This window comes from Chroicocephalus ridibundus, chromosome 2 (assembly GCF_963924245.1).
Source record: "Chroicocephalus ridibundus chromosome 2, bChrRid1.1, whole genome shotgun sequence".
NCBI lineage: Eukaryota > Metazoa > Chordata > Aves > Charadriiformes > Laridae > Chroicocephalus > Chroicocephalus ridibundus.
In genome coordinates, this window is record NC_086285.1 from 68,830,369 (window position 1) to 68,856,908 (window position 26,540).

A 26,540-nucleotide genomic window follows, 5' to 3' on the forward strand; every position below is an offset into this window, starting at 1 on the left:
AACATTGGAAAAAAAATAGCGGTCTTCTCATTGATCCTTTTGTGTTGTTATTAGAATAATTCTTAGGAATTCACGTGGTCCTTTTTACTTCAACTAAGCAGAGTTCAGTCTCCATAATCTGGCCGAAACATCCAACACCTGTAAATCACAGAAACTGAAGAATCAAAACTGGCATAACAACATAGAAAAAAAAATTAAAAAATGTCAGCAGTCAATTCCTTTAGGCTCCTTCATATGTACTGACAAGCAATACACTATTACAGTTCAGAGATTTAATTCCTTGCTTTACAGAGCAAGCACGTGAGTTATGGGCTCCCTGTACCAAGGAAGATTTAAGTTGCTGAAATGTCCTACAGACCATCGGTAAAAATTTGGTAAGGTGGGAGTCAGAAGAGGAGATAAAAAGAGGAGATAAAAGCAGTTGTATGCTTGAGAGATGACATTTTTACACCTTTAGAACACTTTTTTAATCAACATTCTGTAGCACCTGCAAAATACCATTTACCCTGAGTCAAGTGTTGGCAATTCATTAAAGACGAAGCACAACTTCGCAATACACTCGCATGACTAGCAGGTGGAACAGAGAATTTGGGACCTTGACAGACTGGTGCAAAGCAGCACGAAACCTTTGCAATTAAAATTTGAAATTCCCAGCTCTGTGCATTTTATTTCACTTGAATATGAAATGGCTTGCATAAAACGTTGCTAAGATGGACAAACTTAAACCACTTCTCCATGGCATATGGACTTTGGTGTTGAGTAGAAAAATAGCTCTTTCCAAATGGAAATAGGCCAATTATTTTGGCTTGCAATTGTAAAAACAAAAGAAACGAATGAACCATTTCTGTATGCTCTGGCTGCAAACATGACAGAGTCCCTCAGCAGAAAATGTGAACGAGGCAAGAACTAGGACGGGGCAAAGTCAAAGATACAGAAATGCTGAATATTTTATTGAAACACTGTGACGAATAACCCATGGGTACTCTTACAGAGGATTCAGACAGAGATACTTGTCTTTAGGATGGGGGGGCTTTGCCAGCTGAGCAGCATCCGGTCCCTAGCCCAATGTTTTCCAGAAAACTGGAAAGGGAAGAGTCAGAAGGTAGACAGAAGACGTGTAGGCTGGGGGGCTTGCCCCTCAGCCCAGCTCATGCTGGACGGATGCTAGCCTCCTGCTGCCATCACCGGGCAGACAGTCACTGTGGGAAATCCCTGCCAGGCACAACAGTGTCCCCAAAACATCGTACGTGGGCACAGAGCGGTCAAAAGCCATGCAGGTGGCAAAGGTCTGGAGACCTTCACGCACACAAAGGTGGTGGGATCCCACCTCCGAGGCCCCTCGGCGGAACAACAGGGACACTGCGGCTGCCTTTCCAGCATCGGTACACGCAGGGGGCTCGGCGACCTTCTCACGAAAGCTTGTTGGTTCAACACCTGAAGACCTTTCAGATCCCGGGAGCCTCCTGCTGCTTTATCTCCAGCAGCAGCAGCAGCAGCAGCAGCACCGAGGTCCGGCCTCTAGAAAGGTAAAACCTCTCTCGGGGTAATCCAGCGGGAGAGGGAGGAACACGGCTCTACTGCAGCCCGACCCCGCTGCGGAGGGGGACGGAGAGCAAACGGATACGGATTGGCACTGGCCCCAGAGGCGCTAAGGCCGGGGGCGCCATTTCGAACTCGCAGCCCCGCCGGGGGGCGGCGCCATTTGCTGCCCCCGGCGCCCGGCCTCTCTCTCGCGCCCCCTCCTCAAGATGGAGGTGCGGCGCCTCCCGGCCTGGCTGCCGGCAGGAAGCCCCCGCGCTCCCTCTGGGGATGGAGTCGGACGAGCCCCGCGTCCCCGCCTGGGGGTAAGCGCTTCCCACCTCTATCCTCCCCCAGGGTCGCTGCCGCTGCCCGCAGGTGCGGCTTCCTTCTGCTGCGGCGGCCTTAGGGCTGGGGCGGTGCGTGTTGGGGAGGGGAGGGGGGTCTCTAGGCAGCGCGATCCTGCGCGGAACACGGCGGCCGCCCCCGGGAGGTGCGCGGAGGGGACGGCGCCTGCTCCTGAGTCAGCAGCGGCGAGGAGGCGGGCGGCACCCCGCCGCCCGGCCCGGCCCCGCCGAGCGTCCCCGGCCCCCCCTCAGCACCGCGCCGGCTCCCGGCCCCCACCAGCCGCGGGAGGAAGGGGGCTGTGGGGTCTCCGCCGGCTGCTGCCCGCCGCCGCCGCCAGGTAGGCTGGCCTCCGCGGCCCGGGCGCGGCTGCAGGTGCTGGTGGGGAAGGGGGTGGAAAAGGGAGTCGGCGGTGCCCAGCACCCCTCCTTGGGCGCGGTGGGGGGGGCGTCAGGGAGTAACTCCCCGGCGAGGGGCTGGGGTCCGCGGGGAAGCGCATCCCGGGGCCGCCCCGCAGGCTCCGGGGGAAGGAGCAGGGTGGCACGGCTGTGGGCGTCGAGATGAGATGCTTAACGGGACGTGAGCGGTAGCCATGGTCCGGCCTTCGGGGAGTTGTGTCTCCCTCCCACGTCCGTGTGTGGCAAAATGTGCGTGTCTGCAGCCTGCGAGGCCGGCGCGTGGGGAGAAGCATCGGTGGACTGCCCTGGGGCAGCGTGTGTATGTTCTGGTATTTAATTTGTAGATGGGTTTATTTCTGTGCAGGTATAAAAATATGCTCTTGCGTATGATGGATCAGACACCTTTGATGGGGTGTTTCTTAAATGTGCGTGTATCTGATCCGAGCTCAGAAGTCATAGCTTTACGTTGTGCTCTGTGTGTGTGTGTGTATATCCATAGATATTTACATATCCAAACAATGATTACTCTTGCCAAGTGGCTTTCCAGTCTTCTGTCAGCGTGTGTGTTTGTTACAGCCTGAACATGTATTTGTGTGTGACTGGTGAGCATGATGCTACTGTGTAGTATGTGAGATGCTTTGTCAGATTGCATTCTAAGCAGAAGAGCAAAGCTTAAATAGAAGAAAATACTATGTGTGATTTCCATGTTACTGCAGTTTTGGGCACTATCTACATTGCGATTGCTATACAAAACCAGAAGACAGTTCCATCGTTCGCCGGACCTCCTTCAGGAGTCTATCATGCATAACCTATGAATAGTCAGATAATTGAGGGAACAAAATGAAGCACAAACTGTTTTGCCCTCTGTTCCTCACTATCTGTTTGTGCTGCAGGAGCAATCTCACGTTCCTATACTAACTGCATAAGGAGATAGTGGAGTTGATATAGGATATACTGGCTTTTAAACTCTTTGGAATAGGTTTTGTATCTGCCTTTGCCTTTACAATATCTTGTAGTAGGTGACTGATCCTCAGCCACGCAACTCTAATAGACGTTTGTTTAATTATCTGCTCCTTGTGTTAGGCAAGGCCAATTGTTGCAGTTGATATTTCACAATTAGGCACTGTCTTGAGCCAAATCTGAATTGTTAAAAACCTGGCATAGTACAAAGTTGATAGGTGATACTGCCCATACTCATTTTGGTAACTTGGATGATGGGGTTTGAGCGACTCAGCATGTTACACATCAAATTGCGAGAGGAACAGGGTATATGTGTGCAAGCTTCATGGGCTCGTGCTTTTCCCTTAAGCACAAGGCAATGCAAAATGCAACATAGCCTGGATTTTACATTATTGAAGCTAATTGGAGTTATGGTCATGGTCTGCAGAGGAGGCTGTGCTCTGGGAATGCTTGCCCAGTTTAGTCTTTCCACACCTTTTCCTTTAGTACTGTCATGGAGGGCTGGAGGTGCACTTCTGCTACCTTCTGAAAACTTCATGTTCCACAGAAAACACATGCAAATATGAATGTTACATCTTCACTAGTTGCCTATCAGTGAGCTGCTGTTCTGTCAGTTCTAATGAGCCGCTGCATGGAGCGAAGAAGTTTTGGTGACCTGGAGATGCTGTAGTTTAGTTCAGCTTTGCATACTGCTGACCTCTCACTGTGTTGGTTTTGGATGCTGTCTGAGCAGGCTGCTTATTTCAGTGGTGTGGAGATGGGTGAGTTTCCACGGACAGGTTTCTGAATCTGCTAGTGAAAAGTCCATCTGGAATGCCGTAAAAACGGCTGAGTCCCTCTCTCCCCCCACATGCGCAGACGCGGTATCTGTTTCAGGTGGAACCCCTCAGAACCTTTCTAGCTGAACCTTCAGTGTTATTGCGTGAAGTAGGCTTGCTATGGGCTTCTTCACATATTGGTTGTATGGATGTGGCTTATAGATCTTTCCTTTAAGAAGGCATGTGGTGATGCGTTACATTTGCTAGTTTTGATAGTGGTCCTAAATGTATATATATCCTTAGTAGGAAATTGGCGATTAAAGGTGGAGTTGTGATCAAGTGCTGTATATCCAGCAGTCTCCAATTTTAATGCTGTAGAGGAAGCACAGAACCACTGTAATGGATATCGTACCCACAGGGAGAAATCCTTCCTACTGTCAGGCAGTTAGCTTTCAATTTCTGTCACAAAGTGTCTTTCTGCACAAATTTATAATCTAATTCAGCTGCAGATATAGTTGCTTTTCCATTTAAGTACCTAATCTCCTTCTGAATGGTACCAGGATATGACTGTTGAGTATTTTTCAGGATGATGTGACTTTGTACTGAGCAAATAAGGAATCCAGTCAAATCCAGTTGGAGGTGATATGAATGCAGTTAGCCTGATGCCAGTTTTCAGCTAGTTAACCTTGATGAAGAGGCAGTTTAGTGGTCTTTTTTCCTGTCCCAATGCGTTTTCCTTGATAAATCTGCCCTCTGTACAGTTATTAACTCTTCAGCGTGTTACAAGGAGTTCCACTGGCTAAATATAGATAGATTTTGAAGAAATAAAATGTTCCCAGTTACCTGAGGTGGGGCTCCAGAGGTTTGCATCTTAGGGGACTGTGTGTGCACACATATGCTTATTTGTTTATAAAAAGCAAGTAGTTTTCTGAACAGCCGAGTTTATGAAGATTTCTGTGAATTTGTGTCTGGAGATCAAACAAGGATTTTTCCATTGTCTTTGCATGTGTCTCTATATTAATTTATTTTTTTTTCCATGAAGTACCCTCTTTCCACAGGCTGCACTGACCATGTGACACGTGAGCTACCATTTTCAATTATGGACATTGGGTGACATGTTTTTTGCAGTGGGCCTGTAGAAGTCCAAATTGCAGTTTTGCCTTCTGTGACTTAGCTGTTTTTTTTACAGCTGGTAATCAGTGCTTCTCTGCTTGAAATCAGTTACAGAATCATAGAATTGTCTAGGTTGGAAGGGACCTTTCAGATCATCGAGTCCATCCATCAACCTAACACTGACAAAAACCATCACTAAACCATATTGCTAAGCACTACGTCTGCCCGTCTTTTAAATACCTCCAGGGATGACGATTGCACCACTTCCCTGGGCAGGGGTACTGTAAGTAAAAAAGGGATCTATTTACACAGCAGTTGGGTAAGCTTTTTTTCTGCAGGAGACCAGACCAACAATGGACATAAAGCTTGGCATGGTCATGTGAGTGAAAAGACTTCCCCTCCTCCCTTTTCTTAGCCTAGAAAATTTACTCTTTTCTCTGCTTTTACAGCAGCACACAAGACTTCAAATCTACAAATGGATGTATAGCATCCAACTGCATTAGGAGCCTTTTCTTGAAGGTGATAAAATAGCAAGACACAAATGGAGAGAGTCTTTATGTACTTCACTTGCAAGATTTGGGCTTTTCTGGCTATCCACTGTTGTACCTGTGCCACCTCATGCAAGATTTCTTCGTGCAGCACATGTGACTGTATCTCAGGCAGTGGCTGGATGTTTGGTACTCTGATCTCAAAAATGGTCAATTGGCTTTGTTGACGTTAATACTTAACATTGCTTGAGCCAGTATCTGCCAGTCAATCTGTGAACGGCCCTTCAAGGCTATCATAAATCAGATGCACTTACGTAACTTCTGTGTCTGGCTTTATAACACCATAGTCTTTTAATACAAAAATATTACCTAAAATCCTGGGACATCTGTTTGACTTCAAGTGTCAGACTGTTCTTTCTTCTACTGTATGGTGTATTGTTAATTAATGAAGGTAATATCAATCACCTGAAGGCCATAAACAGAAAGTTTGCTTTCCATTTTAAGTGAAGTGGGTTCCTTAGAAATCTTGCAGTAAAACTTAAATTGTAATGTAGTAGTTTTGCATTGTCTTCCTCCACAATATTTGCATTGTGAGTACTATAATGTTGAAGTAAAATATAGTAGGTTATTAAATTGCAACAGTTCAAATAGTACTGGACAATAAATAACACCAAAGCTTATGCTGCCCTTTCTGTAGCTGATACTGCTTTGGCTGAAGTGGTAAACTTTTGTTGTTTCAAGACAACCTCGTGTTCCATGTGGCAGCTAACCTCTACGCTTTGGAGATAGCAAGTGTCTGCAGTTTCATTTGAACTGTGAACATCTCTGCATTCAGCACTTCCGAGGTCTGTGTCCAGGGTTCCTGCTTAGTATATTTACAAACTTGGGTCCTCTGGGTCTGCAAATAGTAGCTTTGATGCTTAGGCAGAGATCAAGTTACAAGAGTTGATCTTTTTTTAAGTATTAGCAGTATATATAGTAAGTACATATTAAATAGCAGTATTAACAATTTCAAGGGTTCACCTATCATAAAATGAGATCTCCAAAATCCTGACACTGACTTAAACAGAGTCATGACTTTGTCCCATGAAGTTTTTCTTAAAAAAAAAAAACAACAACAACAACAAAAAAAAAACAACAAAAAAACCCCCACCAGTATTTAGTCTTTACAACCTGTGAAAGACTGTGAATCTTGTGGTTTCAAATTTTAGGGCTTTCTTTCTCTGCAGCAATGAGAAAGAGATTTTTTTTTTGTTTCTTTTTTCTACTGAAGTTTTAGACTTTTTCAAGAATTACTGTAGTACAGGGAATGGCACTTAAGGAAAAAATTGTCAGAATCCAAAGAACAACAAGGATGATTTGAATCAATTAATAGTTCCTTTTTGTTTTTGAGGGCTTATAGTCATAAGCGGAAAAAAATATTCTTAACCCAGGGCTAACAGCAAAGCTTTTATTGTAGTTTTGGTATAGTCATTTTTGACCTCGAACAAGTGCAAAATAAATAAATTCTTATGTTCTGTGCACTTATGTGGTCCAGCTTAAACTATCTATGTGAGTATCTTCCATTTAACTCTCCTTATGATTTGCTTAAGTTTCTCCAGAAGCATCAGCCCTCACCTGCAAATTATGCCTCTGCTGCAAAAGGATGTCTCAGTATCTGGTTGGAGCTCACTGTGCAGTGCGACTTGCTGTAGTTACTGCTTTCTGTCATAATGATGCTTGAACTAGGGAGTGGATGGAGACCACACAACTTTGTCACACCTGCCTTCAGTCAACTGATGGACAGTAACAACTTTAAGCTTGAAAAATATTCGTACCACCTTTTCTGTGTGTCTATGTCTCCTTCTTCCAGGCAGTCTGCTAAATCTTTTTTTTTTTCTATCCAAAGATCAAAAATAATATTCTGTACACCCATTGAATGGTTTTCTTTAGTGGTCTGTTTTCCTGTTAGGTAGAGAAATACCCTTCATGAGAGGCTTACAACAGATTAGATAAAAATCCAAAGGGGGATGTAAGGATGGTTTGTCTTGCCCCTGGGCCCTGGAAGGGGCAAGACAACATCTTGTTCCTTCAAGTTCTCCCTTTCCAGGTCTCACTTAATTTTCACTGCAGAGAGAATTGATAAGTGAGGCAGTGTTCTTGTGAAAAGGGAAAACATATGGAAACCAGAGTATGTTGTTTTAGAGTAAGTGTCAAATAGTTTGCCTCTCTTCTGAGGGGAGATACTTCTATTTCCCTGGCCTGTCAGTGGGGAGTACAGGGCTCTCAGATGTTTAACAATCTCAACTCTGCACTACTAGCTCTTAATGAGCTTAGTTTTTGATTAGTGGGTGCCCCCTCCCCTGCTGGTCTGGCTGACCTCATGGCTATACAGATCATAGATTCATGGAATGGTTTAGGTAGGAAGGGGCCTTAAAAATCATCTAGTTCCAACCCCCCTGCCATGGCCAGGGACACCTCCTACTAGATCAAGTTGCTCAAAGCCCCATCCGGCCTGGCCTTGAACGCTTCCAGGGATGGGGCATTGACAGCTTCCCTGGGCAACCAGTTCCAGTGCCTCACCACCCTCATAGTGAAAAATTTCTTCCTGATACCTAACCTAAACCTGCCCTCCTTCAGTTTGAAGCCATTACCCCTTGTCCTATCACTACATGCCTTTGTAAAAAGTCCCTCTCCAGCTTTCTTGTAGACCCCCTTCGGAGACTGGAAGGCTGCTATAAGGTCTTCCTGGAGCCTTCTCTTCTCCAGGCTGAACAGCCCCAACTCTCTCAGCGTGTCTTCACAGGAGATGTGTTCCATCCCTCTGATCCTCTTCGTGGACCTCCTCTGGACCTGGTCCAACAGGTCCATGTCCTTCTTGTGTTGAGGGCCCCAAAGCTGGAGGCAGTATTCCAGGTGGGGTCAACAGAGCAGAGGGGGAGAATCATCTCCCTTGACCTGCTGGCCACACTTCTTTTGATGCAGCCCAGGATGCAGTTGGCTTTCTGGGCTGCTAGTGCACATTGCCGGGTCCTGTTGAGCTTCTCATCAGCCAACATCCCCAAGTCCTTCTCAGGGCTGTTCTCAATCCATTCTCCACCCAGCCTGTATTTGTGCTTGGGATTGCCCTGACCCATGTGAAGGACCTTGCACTTGACCTTGTTGAACTTCATGAGATTTGCATGGGCTCACTTCTCAAACCTGTCCAGGTTCCTCTGGATGGCATCCCTTCCCTCCAGCATGTTGACCCCTCCACACAGCTTGGTGTCATTGGCAAACTTGCTGAGGGTGCACTCAATCCCACTGTCCGTGTCACCGACAAAGATGTTAAGTAGCACCAGTACCAACCCCTGAGGAATGCCACTTGTCACTGGTCTCCACTTGGACATCAAGCCATTGACCGCAACTCTTCGAGTGTGGCTATCTAGCCAATTCCGTATCCACCAAGTCATCCATCTGTCAAATCTGTGTCTCTCCAATTTAGAGTCAAGGATGTTGTGTGGGACAGTGTCAAATGCCTTGCACAAGTCTGGGTAGATGATGTCAGTTGCTCTTCCCTTGTCCACCAACGCTATAATGCCATTGTAGAAGACTACCACATTTGTCAGGCACGATTTACCCTTAGTGAAGCCATGTTGGCTGTCAACAATCATCTCCTCCGTTTCCATGTGCCTTAGCATAGTCTCCAGGAAAATCTGCTCCATGATCTTGCTGGACACAGAGGTGAGACTGACTGGCCTGTAGTTCCCCGAGTCTTCCTTTTTTCCCTTTTTGAAAATGGGGGTTACGTTTCCCCTTTTCCAGTCACTGGGAACTTCCCCAGACTGCCACAGCTTTTCAAATATAATGGAAAGCGGCTTAGCAACTTCATCTGCCGGTTCCCTTAGGATCTGCAAATGTAATAGTAACAATCCTGAATTATTCTGACCTTTTTCTGCTTATTATTGTATGCCATAATATGTCGTAAATCCTGACACTAATAATAGTGTTTTAATTTCTCAGCAGAGCAGTTCCACCACTCGTTGGTGTGTTTTCAATATTTTTTTTTTCTTCCCTGTAATAATTCTCGACACCATATACCCCTGCTGAGTGTCTCACCTTTAGGATTTCCACTGTTGTTTGCTCTCTCCACAGCAGTTGTAATAAAGGCTACTTAAATCTCATAGAATAAAATTACTCTTTCCATGAAGCACTGCTGTTTTGTTTTAATTTGTTCAGTTGGTGTCACTTAGCAGTTGACAGAGCTGTAGGTGCCAGTGGAGCTAGTGGAGCATGTAGTCCATCCAGTGTAACATGGCAGGGTATTCTTAGCAATTCAGTTTGTTGTTTTAGCATCATTAACTTGCTCTTTGTGCCCTGAACTTTGCCGAGGAAATTGATTTAGAGTTTGGATGTAATGCCAATCTAATGCCAGCCTTCAACAAGACCTGTGGGAGCCCCTCTGAATAAAGCAGAGATGTTTGCAATTATAGCTATATCCTGTAGCCGAAATAACTTTCCATCAGTACTTGTGGTTTTGTTTTCAAGTATGGGTACCTATCGTTAGAAAGTTGTGTGAGAGAGGAAGGTGACTTTGCACAGATCACAGGCATTGGTGACTCCATAGAATCCTAGAATCTTCATGGTTGGAAAGGACCTTTGGGATCATCGAGTTCAACCATACACACACAAAAAAAACCCCCTACAATCTCTGTCACTAGAGCATGCCCTGCAGTGCCAAATCTAGACGTTTCTTAAATACCTCTAGGGATGATGACTCAACCACCTCCCTGGGCAGGCTGTTCCAGTGCCTGACCACTCTTTCAGTAAAGTCATTCTTCGTAATATCTAATCTAAACCTCCCCTGCCGCAACTTCAGACCATTTCCTCTGGTCCTGTCATTATTCACCTGGGAGAAGAGGCCAACACCCACCTCTCTACAACCTCCTTTCAGGTAGTTGTAGAGGGCAATGAGGTCTCCCCTCAGCCTCCTCTTCTCCAAGCTAAACATGCCCAGCTCCCTCAGCCTCTCCTTATATGACCTGGTCTCCAGACCCCTCACCAGCCTGGTAGCTCTCCTCTGGACGTGCTCCAGCACTTCAGTGTCCCTCTTGTACAGTGGGGCCCAGAACTGAACACAGCACTCGAGGTGAGGCCTCACCAGTGCCGAGTACAGAGGCATGACCACTTCCCCGCTCCTGCTGGCCATGCTATTCCTGATACAAGCCAGAATGCTGTTGGCCGTCTTGGCCACCTGGGCACGCTGCTGGCTCATGTTAAGCTGGCCATCCACCAGCACGCCCAGGACCTTTTCTGTGGTCAGCTTTCCAGCCACTCTTCCCCCAGCCTGTAGCGTTGCTTGGGGTTGTTGTGACTGAAATGCAGGACCCAGCACTTGGCCTTATTAAACCTCATACAGTTGGCCTTGGCCCATCGATCCAGCCTGTCCAGGTCCCTCTGTAGAGCCAACCTACCCTCAAGCAGATCAACGCGCCCACCTAGTTTGGTGTCATCTGCAAACTTACTGAGGGTGCACTCAGTCCCCTCATCCAGATCATATATCCATGATATCTTCCACATCTGTGGAAGGGCTTGAAAGTTATCACCTTTATTTAGAAGCCTGACCTGCGGCTGTTTTGATCATGTGTGTTCATACAATACCTGTTAATGTTAGAACTCCTAGTGCTGCACGTCCTTTCGTAGGGCACCAGCATACTGCTTTAATGCTGTATTTGCTGTCTGCTGCTCTAGCATTTGAATGTATTCCCAGGTACAGGTAATTCAGTCTGTACATGTTCTTACTGTTATAGCCCTGGCCTAATTATGTGTAGGAGGTGGCAATGTAGTTCTGCTTGGCTGACCCCTTTCTCTCTCTAAGGGAGAAAATTACTTGAGTCCATTAAAGTCCAGGTGAACTAAAATGCAGAGTGAAATCTGGAGTGGAGTAGGGGGGGACAATACAGGCAATTCCTTTTCCTTAGAAAGCTGTTGTACTTTGTGTGTTATCTCCCAAAAGATGTTGTGGTCCTGATCAGCAACCACATCGTGTTTAAGAGATTGTAAAGTCAACATGCTTGTGTTGAGGGATCAGTTCAGAATTCCCCCTTCTCCTGTTGGCTAGAGCACCGCCAAAAGTTGCCAGCTGGAACAGAAAAACATGGCTTTCAGAGTAAGACAATATAATATATATATATTTCTACCATACCTGCCTGTACGCTCCTCAAGGCTGCCATCCATCATCTACCTAAGAGTGCAAGTCAGACTTGAATTGTTAAGAGCCAAGAAATTCCAAAGTCATTACCAGCAGTGCTGTCTGCTCATATTGTTAGAAAAATAACAGACTTTGTGATGTCAGTGAAGGATAGAGATTCAGCTAGAAAATTAATCTTGTGGCCTGTTATTTTTAATTGCTGAAATCTCATGGCTGGCTGCCTTCTTAAATTTTAATGTCTCTTGTGTTTGTGTGATGCAGCTTGCATTTGTGGGAACAGTACAGTATCATGGGGAAGATGAGGAGCATTGCATGCATAGACTGCAGCAACATTTACTGTCTTAACTGTTTAAGAAAGCATGCCATTTGTCATAGTTATGTTCTTATCTGTGGATCAGAAGCTATGCACTGAATTCTGCATGTGCTTTGTGTCTGAGCTTGATCCTACTATCAGGAAATACAAGCTAGTTTTGCAGTGACCACAAGTTCTTTTATTTTGTGGAAATTAAACATCAATAGATGTGTAGCCACAAAGAAGCACGGGAGGACACAGTGCTGTTTTTGTGCATTCACTGTATCCTCACTTGATGTGTCCTGTAAGGATTCAATGAAGATTGTGCATGCAGTCCAAAGTCTGGCATTTTGTAGCTTTGGTAACTCATATTTTTGTACTATAAATTAAAACAAAACCAAAAAAAAACCCCCCACAACCATTTGCTACAAGTACCTGTGTTTCTGAACTTTGGACAAGTAATGTGGCAAAAATCTACAGCAGATCTTTCACGGTCTCTCTGTGTTTGTTTTTTTAGTGTTGCTAGAAGTAGTCATGTGGATGCCTCAGTCAACTCTTCTGTAGGATATAGAAGCTGCTACTTGTCTCCTTTTAGTAGCAGTGAGATAGTAAAGTTGGCCTTCCAGAGTAAAAAGGCTATAAAATAAACAAAATTATTTTTCTGCCTTCTAATCGGGGTTAATTTTGACCTCGTGATGTTCTGATACCAAGTCTGATCTGTTTTTCCTTAGGCTAAAGGACTGAAAGTCTCTCTTAGGCGTCTGGTCCATTTGACTGCTTCTGGGAATGAGTGAAGGTTACAGCAAACGCACAATATCTCAGAAACCTTGAGTTTCAGTAATAAGCTGTTCTGCAAATCACAGTTTTTGGTGGCTAACAACTTTTCCAAACCGAGGCAGATTTCTATAGAAACAGGAGAAATGCTGTGTGTGAAATTACGGTCTTACCATAATAATATCTTAACTCCCCCTCAGTCAGCTAAAGGTATTTGGGGTAGACATGTTAATAGTAGGAAGTATTTATTAGGTTGACCATTCTATCTATGTTCCTCTGTTCTCATTCTCAAAAGCAACAGAAACATTCAAAAATCTGTTGAAAGGTGAAGTTTATAAAAATTGTATGGTCTGTATGGCTCTCTGTTTTAGTTTGATTGTTCTGAAATAAAACACTAAATAAAAATAATCACTTGAGTAGTGCATTAGAATAAATGTGCAAGTAATCAGCATGGGCTGAACCCAGTATGCTAGTGGGTTCAGCTGGAAGGGCTTAAGAAATCATCTGTTTTCAACTGGAGGTCACTGCCTGCATAGCTGAGAGCCAGAGTAGATTCACCAAGGGAAAGTCATGCTTGACCAACCTCTTAGTTATTTCATTATAGAAGTCTGTCTTGGGGACAGGGGAGAACAGTGGGTATTGCCTGCCTTGACTTCAGTAAGGCTTTTGACAGTGTCTCCCGGAACATCCTTCCAGAGAAGCTGTTGAAGTGTGGGCTGGATAAGCAGACAGTGAGGTGGATTGAAAACTGTCTGAATGGCTGTGCCTGAATGTGATGGTCAGTGGCACGTAGTCTAGTTGGAGGACAGTAACTAGAGGTATACCCCAAGGGTCAGTACTGGATCCAGTCCTGTTTAACATCTTTATTAATGATCTGGACGATAGAATCATAGAATTGCTGAGGTTGGAAGGGACCTTTAAGATCATCGAGTCCAACCTTTAACCTACCCTGACAAAAGCCACTTCTAAACCATGTCCCTAAGTGCCCCATCTACCCTTTTTTTAAACACCTCCAGGGATGGTGAATCCACCACCTCCCTGGGCAGCCTATTCCAATGTTTAATAACCCTTTCAGTGAAAAAATGTTTCCTAATATCCAATCGAAACCTCCCCTGACGATAGGGCAGAGTGTACTCTCAGCAAGTTTGCTGATGACACAAAACTGGAAGGAGTGGTGGGTAGGCCAGAGGGTCATGCTGCCATGTAGAGGGACCGCGACAGGCTGGAGAAATGGACTGACAGCAAGTGGAAGTGCCCATGGGGAGAACAACTCCATGGGGACCACCCAGCTGTAAAGCATATTGGCAGAAAAGGGCATAGGGGTCCTGGTGGACACCAAGTTGACCATGAGACAGCACTGTGGCCCTGAGGCAGAGAAGGCTAATGGTATCCTGGGCTGCATTAGGAGGAGCGTTGCTCCTAAAGGAAAGTGGAGGGGATGCTTTTCCTCTACTCAACCTTGGTGAGGCACACCTTGGGTACTGTGTCCAGTTCTGGGCTTTCCAGTACAGAACAAATACGGAGCTACGGAAGAGAGTCCATTGGAGGTGATTAAGGGACTGGACCATCTCTCCTATGAGGAAAGGCTGAGAGAGCTGGGGCTGTTCAGCCTAGAGAAGGCTTGGAGGCAACTCCAGTATATACAAATACCTGGAGGCAGGGTGTAAAGAAGATTAAGCCAGGTGGTGCCCAGTGACAGGTCAGCAGGCACCAGGCACAAACTGAAATACAGGAGGTTCCCTTTGAACATCAAGAAACACTTTCTCACTGTGAGGGTGAGCAAGTATTGGCACAGGTTGCCTAGGGAAGTTGAGGAGTCTCCATCCTTGGAGATATTTACATCTGTCTGGACATGGTCCATGGCAGCCTGTTCCAGGTTGAACTTGCTTGAGCAGGAGGGGTAGACAAGGTGACCTCCAGAAGTCCATTCCAACCTCAACCATTCTGTGGATTAATTGTGGGAGTCTGCATAGTTCATTTCAGTGCAAAATGAAACAATTTCATTTGCATCACCTTTTCAGTGAGATGAAAAAAACAGTGCTCCAAGTTGTGGGACCTTCTGGACTGACTTAAATACTCTTCCTATGCCAAAGTGCTCATTTCTGATCAATTGCTGATGATACTGTACCCTGGCACTGCCCGGGGCTCAGCAGCTGCATTCCAAACGGGACATTTTGAATGACTTGGCTTAAAAAAATAAGAACTTTTGGTCTCTGTCTGTTACAAAACCAGATTAACTTTATAGCTGATGGAAGGACAGAAGAGCAGTTGGGGACTGCAAGACAGTTAAAAGTGGCCCTGTTGCTGAAGAGTTTGTATCATAGATATAGTACCTGAAAGCATCCAGACAGCCTGTTGCTTTTTGTAAGGTAAAGCCTTACTAAATTAGTCCTATTCACTACAGAGGAGCACAGCTATGTGTGTTGTGTCAGGAATTCCTTCCTGAGAGAACATCTAACTGCAGATATCAAAATAGTGTTGTACTAGAAACAGTGTAATGGTGTTGTGCAGTGTGTTTGGGGTTTTTTTGGTGACAGTTACTTTTTGCGATCAGGGATTATTTTTCTAATGGTGCAGCATATGAATAAATTGGGAGAACAGCTTACTCTTCAGTGTTCTGGCCGCTTTGCAGCTGCCTTAGGAAGGGGACTTTTTTGTGACCTTTGTTCTATCCAACATCAACAAGTCAAGTTATATTTTTAAACCAAGTGTCAGGCTTTTGGAAAGTTAATAATAGCCTTTCCTGGTTTTGCAGGGAGCTTGCCCAAAGCCTTATCATTTTGTACTTGGGACTCGTTTTTAAATCTAATGATTTTCTTTGATTTCCCCTTGCTTTTAGTGATGTTTTGTGGTTGTTTTGCTTACGTCTTGAGCAGAGTTGAGAAGCTGCCGGGGTCCATTACTCTCTGACCATGTTGCTTTAGATATTCCATGTGCGTGTGGTATAATGTTTAATATGAGATTTACTTATTTGGAGATACTCGATGTGACACGGGATTTCTGATTTAGCGGAGCAGTACAAAATATTCTGAAATCACAATACAAATGTATGTTACACTTGGCAAAACATGTCACAACACTGGGCATCCTCTGTCACTGGGAAGGAGTGTGTGGGTTGAAGCCAGCTCAAGCCCGTTGCTCTCTTCAAAATTCTTTCGTTAGTTGTTGGGTTTTTATACTCTGTATTGGGCAGAGCCACGTAATCACTTCCCCCATGCTGGTCTGGCTAGCTCAGGGAGGCATTCACCACTCTAATGAACTAAATGGGAGAAACATTTACACCATCAGTTGATCCACTCAGCTGTTGATGGGTGTTTAATGAACCTATCACCTAATACAAAGGCCAGCCTCTGATCCCCTTTGTGTTGAGATAAATACATGACTTGCTTTGTGAAAGCTGTGGTCAGTCACACCCTACCTTATTCCCTGAGGTCCCTGGGCACATTGCCCTTGCCCATCCTTGCCTGTGAGCCTCCTTCCATTGTAGGGGTTTATTGGTCAGTCACAAAAGCCCAAGTTGCAGACCACAGACCAAGGTCCAGTTACTTCCGTGCTTTATAGACATGCCATCTATAAAAGATCCTTCTCAGACAGCAGAAGTCCAGCTGCTGAGCTGCTAGGGTTTTTGTGCTAGTTCAGTCGGCCTTAGCAAGAGTAGCATGTCTAAGTAACTTCCTTCTTACTTTTGCAAAGGAAGAAAGCAAGATGGTGTTTCATAATATAAAGTTATGTGTGGTAAAGAAACCTGCCAAGAGCAGCCAGTTAGCAGCATTTCTATCTTATGTAGATATAGGCAGCTGAAATATGAAAATCACTACCTTTACCAAGTCACATAATGAACATCAAAGGGAATTGATTAGGATACTCTGCTTTAAGAACGGCTGTTCTCCAAAAAAAGCACTGCCTGTATTTTTGTTTACAGAAGCGTTTTTTGGTTAAGCATCTGCTTAGGATCCATTATGTGGCTGGAGTTGGGAGCTTGCCTAAACTAACTTTTTTCCCTTGCATGGGTAATGTTGCTTTGAGCTATTCATTCCTTAGTAGACCTATTTGTTGCTTAAGCTGCCTTATTTGGAGAATTTAGTGTCCTGGAAAGGAATGTCTCCCTAAAAATTGTGGAGAAGTGTCTGCTTGCATTACCTTGATAGCTGGGAGAGAATAGCTTGAGGGCTGCCTCAAGAGATGACTTAAGACTGCATGGATTTTAGCACGGACGATACTGTCTGTGATTCCTCAGATAAGGGTACCTGCTAGTTTCTGTTTAAACTCAGAGCAAAACCACGGTCTGGATAACCGAATATTTTTGAGTTTTGAGGTATAGGAGTCCAAGCGTGCAAATCTTTCTGGGACACCTCTGCATCTCCAGAGAATGCAATTTCCAGGTAGGTAATTTGTTCTGTATCTTCGTTGGCCCAAAGCTCTTCAGCTTGCCCGACCTACCGTGTCATCCATCCAGAAGTCAGGAAGTAATAATAAAGCCTGCGTTTAACCTGTCCATTGGCTTTTACTGTGACATTCTAATTACTGCTCACATCTGACCTATTTTTTCCTGCGCTATCTCTTGCAGTGCTTCATGGCCACAGCAAGGTAAACAATATTAGAGGAAACCGACGTTAAGACCTATAATTTCCACGCAGCTGGTTGAAAAAGCCTTCGTCACTGCCTTCCTGGTGCAGCATGGCATTTGGACTTGGTGGTTTCTGCCTGTTACTATGGGCAATAACAGGTAGGAGTTTACTTCTTGTGTGTCTGGGTCACACAGAATGAGTCAAGGAAATGCTCCTGGAATGTGTGTGCAGGTGTGAATGAAATATGAATGTGGCAAGAGCTGGGAAATCTTGTGACTCCTTAGTGCAAAAAGTTCTTGTAAGGTACAGCTTCATAACTGGTAGTTGATTGCAGTGGAGGAAAGCAGTTGCGAGTAGCTGTTTGGAGCCAGTTTCAACAGGGCTGTTTCAGGGGAGAAGCACGGGGCAAGAGGGGGTAGTAGCAGAGTTCAAAGAGTTTTCTTTCTCTTGCAGGGCAGCAATTTAAGAATGATGTATTGCTTGTGTTCCAAGCTACCTTTTTTCTTCTGAAGTATCATAGGATGGTTGATTTATGAGAAGCATAAATACTTTTTTTTGTTTGTTTACATCTCTCGCCTCATCATTTGCTCTTACAGGCATGTATTTCCTTTCAAAGACCACAGGAAGGTCCTGTAAGTTTCTGCTTCAGCCACAAAGATAGGTAAATTATTTCCATAATCAGACAGATGAAGAATGATAGTAATTCTTAATACTGCCTCTATGTCATAGTGAGACTTAATCTGGTGCAGGCAGTTTTGACATGGCAACTACAGAACAATATATGCGAACATGGGGTTTATTTCCTTAAAAGACAGCATTTGAATTCTGTCTGTGGAGATACTGGCAGTATCTGTATTAGCAGGAATTGAGAACATAATACTCAGTTATCTGGCTTTCACCTCCTGTAATACAAACAGGATTGGCTGTTTCATAAGGGAGAGTCTTGCTAATGTGCAAAGGCTTAAATTGACTACTGAATTTGGAAATGCTGGATGAAGGGGAATAGGCATTAACTACAGCTGTGCTCGTAATTGGCTTGAAGTAGTCCTCAAGATCACCCTGAGCATCTCATAGTGCCAAGCTTTTTGAGGAGAACATGGAGCTGAGGTTTTTGGTGCTGTAGTAAACGATAAGTATGCCTTTTGTAAATAAATAAAATACTCTCCTATGAGATATTGAGTACCTGCTGTAGGGTCCATGCCAGTATCTTTAGAAAAAAAACCAGAGTGACTTCAATAGAAGGCAGTAATGTACAGTAAATACTGAATTTTTGACTGTAGAGAATGTCACGGTTTTATGCTTTTGGTAATGCTATTAATTGTTAGCAGGCTATAATATCCTCCATGTGCATATAGAAAGTCTTATGTTCATTCTTTAGTTGCAATTTTGCTACGCTATCTGAGAACAAGAGCATTAGACTGTTGGCTGTATTCCAAGCCTCTCCCTGTATCTCAGGTGCCAGCACACAGTGCTTAGGGCCTAATATGTTCTAGTATCACATATTATTTTAGTATAAATTTTAGTACTTACTTATTTCCATCTCAATAATTTGCAGTGTTTTCCATCCAGTTAATATTAACTGTAACTAAACTGGAAGGTACTTGCTGATTTCCAGGATATGTTTGCTGAAATACGTCAGTGGATGCTCACGTTTGTTAAGTCAAAAGGACTTTTTTTTTTTTGTGCAGGCTTTAAGGTGAATTGAGTTTTCTTAATTTTTTTTTTCTTTTTTTTTAATAAGAAAAAAAAAGTTTTCTTACGACTTGTTTTAACTTAAGATAATGAGAAGGCTGGCATTGCATCATTGAGAGAATAGAGAAATGGGCTTGTTATTACTGTCTTTGGTAGGGTATTGAAGAATATGCTCTGATTTGTCAGAAGAAATTGAGGTGGGATACTCTCTCCTGTTTAGATGACTTTTTTTTTTTTTTTTTTTAAATTTTGTGCATGGTGGCTTTTGGCTAATAGTGTTTGACTGATTTGCATGAATGTGGTGGGTTGACGTTGGCTGGCTGCCAGGTGCCTAGCAAGTCACTGTCACTGGGTACTTCCAGGTTTGGGAAGTCAATCATGCAATTGCAAAAAATGCTGAGTGACAGAGGCATGGTAGATGGCATACATGGTGCACACTAATACCTATTGCCAAATTCAGCTCAAGCCTCCCGAGAGGCACAAACATTAGTTTGTGCATGCAGTTCTTGATTTCTCCACATAGGCATTCCTTATAATGCCAGTCTCATTTCACTGGCTTATATCCATTCATTGATGAAATCAGTTTATATGAAATAGATTTAAATTATTATGGCCATTAATAAAAATCAATAATTTTTATGCTAATGCATCCAAAACCATTCATTTTTTCCCCCTATAAGAGATAGAATACATTGCTTTCCACCACAGAAACAACAGTTTACTTTGCAACTGTGAATGCAACACCTTGGAATCAATTCAGTCTAGCTCTCATCTTGAGCAGGCATATTCTAATCTGGCAGACCTTGCAAATACTGCTATTGAAATGCATTTCTGCAGATATAATAGCATTCTCATGGCTGACTCTCAGTTTTCTCATACTGTGTTCATATTGTGGTGCTTTGTGCTGAGATTAGCCACTCTAACAAAAATGCGAAGATGGATTGGCAGGTAATGGTCATCGCAGGTGTTGTGCAGTCTGTCTCCTTTTTTTAACTCCATGCAGCCCAGCCATTGATTATATGACTGCCCAGAGTCTTTGCTAGACATTAGCGGTAGCCTTTTCTGTACTCTAGCATGGGATGTTTCTAAATACATTACAAGCCATCAATTTTTAGCACATTTCGCTACTGCTGGTCTTGGACTTTGAAGAATAAGATGAATGCCCTTTTCTTCCCACCTATCTAACACATGAAACACAGGCCAGGAGTGTCAAAGGACACTTTAAGATGTAGGTAGGCCTTGAAATGACAGTGGAACAACTAGCCTGGGGTTGCAGTGCGTTCTTTGTTACTTATACTGTCATGGTTAGATGTTCTAGTAATGTGTTATGGTTCACACAGGTCTTTCCAGAGAGACAAGATGGTGTAATGCCTGATTATGATCTCTGAGATGCTAGTGAGTTATGCAGTATGCCAGGTTAGTTCACATTGTCCATATCTCTGTTGGAAGTGGTCTGATGTTTCCTCATGGAGGGATGTAGTGGCCGCACCCATGCATCTACCCTTCTAGTCTCCAACTGCAAATATCCAGTGTCATTCATTCAGTCTGTTGATTCAGTGTGCTTAGATGCTCATGTGTAAATTAAGTGAAAAATGGGGATCTGGTCTGCGGTTTGGGCATTTTTGGATTGTGACCACATCCACAGCCTGGTTAAAAAAAAAAATAAAAATGAGGGGGAGGGAGAAGTGTTCTTTATGTGTGGGGTTTTTGGGTTTTGTTGGGTTTTTGTTTTTCTTCTTTAAATAGTACTTAGTTGATTTATCAGTGGCTAACAGGGATAACATTTCACAGAATGAAAACAATATTTGAGAGGACCATCAGGCCCACTGAACTAATTAGGGAGCTTTGACAGATCCTAGACACAAGAAGTGAATGGTAAATGTCATGAAGGCTGCCATAATAGCCACAAAAGCTTTTCGTCTCATTGTAGATGTAAATAGAATACTATTTGCTTTAGCTTTGTGTTGAGGATTTGCTTTTAAGTAACTGAGCCTTTTTTTTTGTCTATTTGTTCTCCTCCTACTCCCTTTGCAGTGCTTAATCTGCAGTCAGCATCCTTACTGAGGCCCAAAAGAGCACTTTGTTATCCTGGATGTATCCCTGTTTAAAGACATGTGAGATGTCAGGGAAAGGGGGGGGAAACACCAAATAACCTAAAAACAGCCGGTTGAAAAAGAATGAAAATGCATTCATGGTGTACGGAGATGTTAGCTGTTGCTAGAGGAACTGATGCAGTGACATTTCAGATGTTGGAAGTTCTCAGTAATATGGCATTTCTGGTTTCCAGGATACAAAGTGTGCTTTTTAGGGGTTTATAACTGTGCTGTGGAAGCTGGCTCTAGCTTGAAAATCAGAGTGCAAGTTCTCCTCTTAGGTGACTGCAATTAAAAATGTTATTTTTATTTTGCTTCTGGAACCTTATCAAAATTGTTTCAATGTGTTCTTATGGTAGTAGGAAAAACAAAACTTGCTTCTCACTGATACATCTCTCAAAATTCACCAAAATGAGGTAAAAGTTACTTGGATAGGTTAAAAAAAAATCATTAACTCTAAAAATAGAATGGAACTAATTTGCTGCTTAAAGAGAGTGGAGGGAGCAGATGTCAGGAAGGCAGAGACAGTCTACTCTTCCTGTAGGAAACTGCTATAGGACCTTCCATGCTCACTCACATAGTTCAGAGACTTTCACGCTGTGAGAATAGTGTGCCACCTGAGCTCTCAGTGCTGTGCTGCCAGCAAGAAGGTAGTGGGAGGTGATTCTGGCCAAATAAGACTTTTCTTGGTGCAAGGTCTGAATCTGAGCTCTTCTCCTCTATTGCACGTTCCCTCTTGCCCCTTCTTTCTGCTTCTTTTTGTACTCTTTGCTGCTAGGGAAAACAAATAGAGCAGCCCACAAGTGCGTATTTCTGTCTTTGCAGGGTTTCAGACTGGGGTAATTAGTCATAATGAACCTGGTGTTAGTACACTGTCACAATTTGCTGCTTAGTGACTAAAGAATATTAGCCTCCAAGTCGTTCAGGTACCCATGGTTGTATGAGCCTGCCGGAGAGGGGGAAAAGCATCTGTTAGGTTTTGTAGTTAGTCTCCATGTCCAGTTGAGGAAAGGTCTCCAGCCAGCAGTGACGGAGGAACAGCTGTGTTCTTGCTGGGCTCTTGACATCAGTGGACTCATGCACCAAGATGTAAAAGAGTGGTAGTATGCGTCTCAAAGGAGGGTGTGGGTGTTTCCTCGCTAAAGGAAGGAATCTCTTTAAAATGAAGCTATGTTCCATGGTGTGAATGTTTATTAGGGTTTTGGTGGGAGGTATGGGATTTTTTTTTAGGGTAACCAGCTTGCCTGGCTAGGTCTCTGGATATGTCAGTGTTGTCTTATTATAGACATAACATGGTACAGTGCTTTAATTTGAGTTCAGTTAACGAAAGGAAGACAGTGGTGCTATGACCTTAGACAGCAGACACAAATGTTATTATGTGAGCTTTCATGTGACATGCTTCCAGTAAATTTTCTGTAAATAAGAGACCTCACTGTCTCTTACCTGAGCCCATTGCAGACTGGAGATTGGACGGAGTGAAGAGGAATATGAAATTAGAGATCAGATTAGAGGTCAGATTAAGTTCATACTAAGTAGATTTTACATATTTTCCATCTGAAGACAAAATGAACACACCTAGTGTCAGGCTGAAATAGCCTGCTAAATTCATCCATTCTTACCCACCTACTGACAGAATTTAATTCAGGTGTAACTAGCCGAAGCAAGAGATGAAACTTTGGATTACTTTGATATTTGTATTATACTGTTAGATTTAATTTGGAATTGGCAGGGAAATCATTTTCCCATTGTACAGAAATTCTGAAGCTTAATGTTTTTTTCCATTCCTTATTGGGATGAAAGCAAGGCCTTCTGACATTTCAAAAAGGGGGTAGCTATGATCCTTGCTTGGGAGATTTAGGTTCAAAGTTATGCATTATTTTAGGAATGTGCTGGATTTGTTTCTCTCTATGGCTACTGAAACACCATCAATTTCGTGGGAGTCTGACTCTGCAGTTTAATACCTGATGTATCAAACTGAAAGTGGCGAAGTGAGATTTGAAGCTTTGTTTGATATCAGACTGAGTGAGGATTTGAAGTCTAGCCTCAGGTTAGAGCTTTGAATTATTCCAGTTGTGGAAGTATGTCTCTAAGACAAGAATTGTTGGTCGTTCTTTTCTGAAGAAATAAATAATGAAACTTTCAAATGTCTTTTAACAGGTTGGTCACTTCCCCTTCAGGGATGAGGTAAAGAAGGGAATATGTGAAAACAGCCCTCAAAGGAGTTTTTTGACCTACCTTAATAGTACTGTTCTTAAAGTCTTAATTATAATGAGTTGTTACTGCCTAATATTGCACATTCACAGCCTGTCTTGTTTCTGTTTTATCCTATTAAAGGCCTGTTTTTCATCTCCCTGCTGATTTACGGGATTAACTAAATTGATACGGGTTGAAAAAGGACAGAATGGCCTGACTCCTATGCTTCATTTTAACCCAGAGCTCTGATGATTCCCCTGTCTTAAGTTGTGTGGCAACTTAAAGGAAAGACTTGTGATGACAATTCAGTCTCTGCCAGGGTCTTATGTTCTTGGAGGTGAAAGGAAACATAGAGGGAATATTTATATGCAATGTGAAAGAAAAAAATGCACGAATCCTGAGCATCTCCTGGATGCAGATAAAGATACTTCATGTCTGAGCTGTGTTACAACAGGATAGGTTGTTTTAAATTCATGTTCCCCCGGATAGTTTTTTCACTGAAAGTGTAAATTGGAAGAATAAACAGCATCCGAGTTCTCTGTGAAGGAGTAGCTGGAGTCAGAAAAATGGTACTTGAAGCTGTTTATCCTTTTTGTCTGCTTCCTATTCAGCTATACCTCTTTGCAAGTCATTGATCTTTTTTAAAATTTGTTTTTGTTTCGTGTTTCTCCTCACCCCAAATAGCCAGTTCTGCGAAACTGTCATAAGGCATTGTCCTCTCTATCGCTCAGTGTGTGGTGCAATTTTTTTGTTTGTTTGTTTTGGGTTTTTTGCATTGAACTTAACCTACTTTGCAAGCCATACATTCATCCCAGGCAGTATGATGCCCCACAGGTATTTTAGTAGCTATATTCAGATCGTGTATTGTGAAGGAGTGTACTGCAGGTCAACCCAGAAGATGTGGGAACTGGAGTGTAGTGGTTGGACACACTGCATGCATAGGAAAATCTCTGCATCTCCAAGGCCCGAGGTCATGGTCAGACCTAACCCCTATTGCTGGGCTGTTCCTACTCATTGATCTCATTTTTCCTGCCTATTAGCTCAACAGATTTGGGCTGGAACCCATTAGTCAAGCTGCCTTTTTTTTTTCCTCCTGCCATATACTTTTATGAATAATGAGTTTTCTGCTGTCAGAACTCAACTGTTAATGATGTGCAAAGCAGGCAGAGTCAACTTTGTCTTCCATTATTGCGTTAGCTCCACATTGGTGACATCTTGTTTTCATTGGTTGAGTTAGCAAGTCTAGTTGAAAACTATGTTAAGAAGAATGTCCTGGTTTTACTCAACTGTTTTTTGAAGCATGATCAGATTTTTCGAGTTGCATTTTGGAGAGAGGAATTCTGAAGAGTAGTTATAACCAGGAAAAAAACACATAGAAAAGATGTTAAAAATTGGCTGAGGTATACAGTATGTTGACTCATGCTTGATTTGAACATTTCACGCTCAGCCTGTGATGTGCTATGAAAATAATTCTGATGTCATACTAAAAGATTACAACTTCACTGCAAAGGAAGGAAAGATGCTCTTGGGATTTCATGTGAACTAGTGGGTAAAGCAGCAAAAAATTGAGAATTTGATCCAGCATTTATATTAAGCCCAAGAGTTATGTTGGTATGAGGGACTGTTCCTGAAGTTCAAGTGAAATGGCAAATGTTTCCCCTATGTAGATTTTTGCTGCCTTGTCCCTCAAATGAAACAATGGCATGTTACAGGATCTTCTTTGGGTTTTGTTTTAAAACATGCTTTGCTCACTATGCTAAGAGGATAATGCAAGTACCCCATGATTTCTGTTTTTTTTTGTGTTCCCTGTTCTTGTTTTTAAGTATTGGCAACTTAATTCCATCACTATGTATTTCTAGTAAGAGGGAGTAAGAGGCACTTTGTAAAACGTATCAAGATCCTACACTGAAAAGTCCTCCAAAGTACAAATACTACTGCAAAGGGACATGCTGAAAAAAAATCAGTGGTGATGTTAGTGAAAGGAAATGGGCTTATTTAAGCAGGGTACCACCTGTCTTTATCTTGTCTCCTGTGATAAGCCATTTTTAGTTACAGTAAACTATATTATGTCTTGGTTGTAGTGTTGTGCCTTATGTTGGCGGTGTTGTTTCAGGTTCCAGTTGTGAGCAGTGCAGAGAAGGAGCCACGTACTCGGATGCAGTAATATCTCCCAACTTAGAAACCACTAAAATTATGCGAGTTCCTCATGCTATGTCAGTGTCCGACTGCATCGCAGCATGTTGTGACCTCTCTGGTTGTGACTTGTCCTGGATGTTTGAACGACGCTGTTACATCGTGAACTGCCAACACAACGAGAATTGTGAACCTAAAAAAATTGAAACTGTAAAGTCCTATCTTACTTTTGTGCTGAGACCTTCTCAGAGGCCAGCCTCACTGCTAGGATTTGGGCAAGTGATCCCAAGCATGGTCCACTCTGTGGGACTTCAGAATCAGCCATCTGAGGAAGTGAGTAGCCTGAAGGAGCTGTCTCTGCTTGGCAAAGATCCCAGCCTTGAGGAGATACCTGAATACATTGATGATTATAAAGAGTTGGAACAGGACCCCTTTCAGTTGAGCATCAAACATCAGCAGAAGGAGAGCACGGATTATGCTGATTGGGGCCTGATGGTGGCAGGTGAAAATGGCTTCAACTCTTCCATGGGTGATGATGGAGATAACCAGGAAGACTTTGCTGAAAAGAAAGGGGAGGCTGGGATGGTGGAAAGCCTTCTGAATAAAAACAGCTCTGAACTGAACTCTGTCACTGAACACTCTGTGGAGAGGCTGTCGCTATCATCTGTCCCAGAGATTACACCGTTCCCTGGGAAGACACTTGAAAGTGAAGCAGCTGTTCAACTTCTTGCACAACCTGACGATGCTTTGCAAAAAGAGGTATGTTTGCCCATCAGGAAGCAAGCAGAGTATGGTGAGGCCACTTTGCAATTGTTTTGTTTTTCGAATCAAATTAGGTTATTGCTCTGTAATGTAACCCTAATACTCAAATGACTTACAGTCCTGTTACACTGTAGAAAAGGCTGACGGGGAGAAGATTGCCTTAATAGCTGGATGAATTGCTAAAGGATTCCTTTCTATTTGAATGATAAGGAGCTGAGCTTCTTTTGAGACACTGTAGGGTTCCCTTTGAAGTGTACAGATAGAGTGGGCTTGGACCTGGTATA

General features: G+C 43.4%; 1 protein-coding gene across 5 annotated transcripts in view; it reads left to right on the forward strand.

Annotated features, from left to right (window-relative positions):
• The first annotated feature begins 1,474 nt into the window (after positions 1-1,474).
• Positions 1,475-26,540, forward strand: part of KIAA0319 (KIAA0319 ortholog) — a 62,131-nt gene continuing 37,065 nt past the window's right edge. For 3 of the 5 annotated variants that reach the window (XM_063325785.1, XM_063325789.1, XM_063325790.1), the window contains exons 1-3: positions 2,027-2,203; positions 17,383-17,541; positions 25,475-26,253. In XM_063325785.1, the coding sequence (XP_063181855.1) occupies positions 17,493-17,541; positions 25,475-26,253 (828 nt within the window). In that variant the 5' untranslated portion in view covers positions 2,027-2,203; positions 17,383-17,492. Of the gene's footprint in view, positions 1,527-1,732; positions 1,845-2,026; positions 2,204-17,382; positions 17,542-25,474; positions 26,254-26,540 lie in introns of those variants that run through there. The other 2 variants (XM_063325788.1, XM_063325786.1) reach the window with 2 other exon arrangements.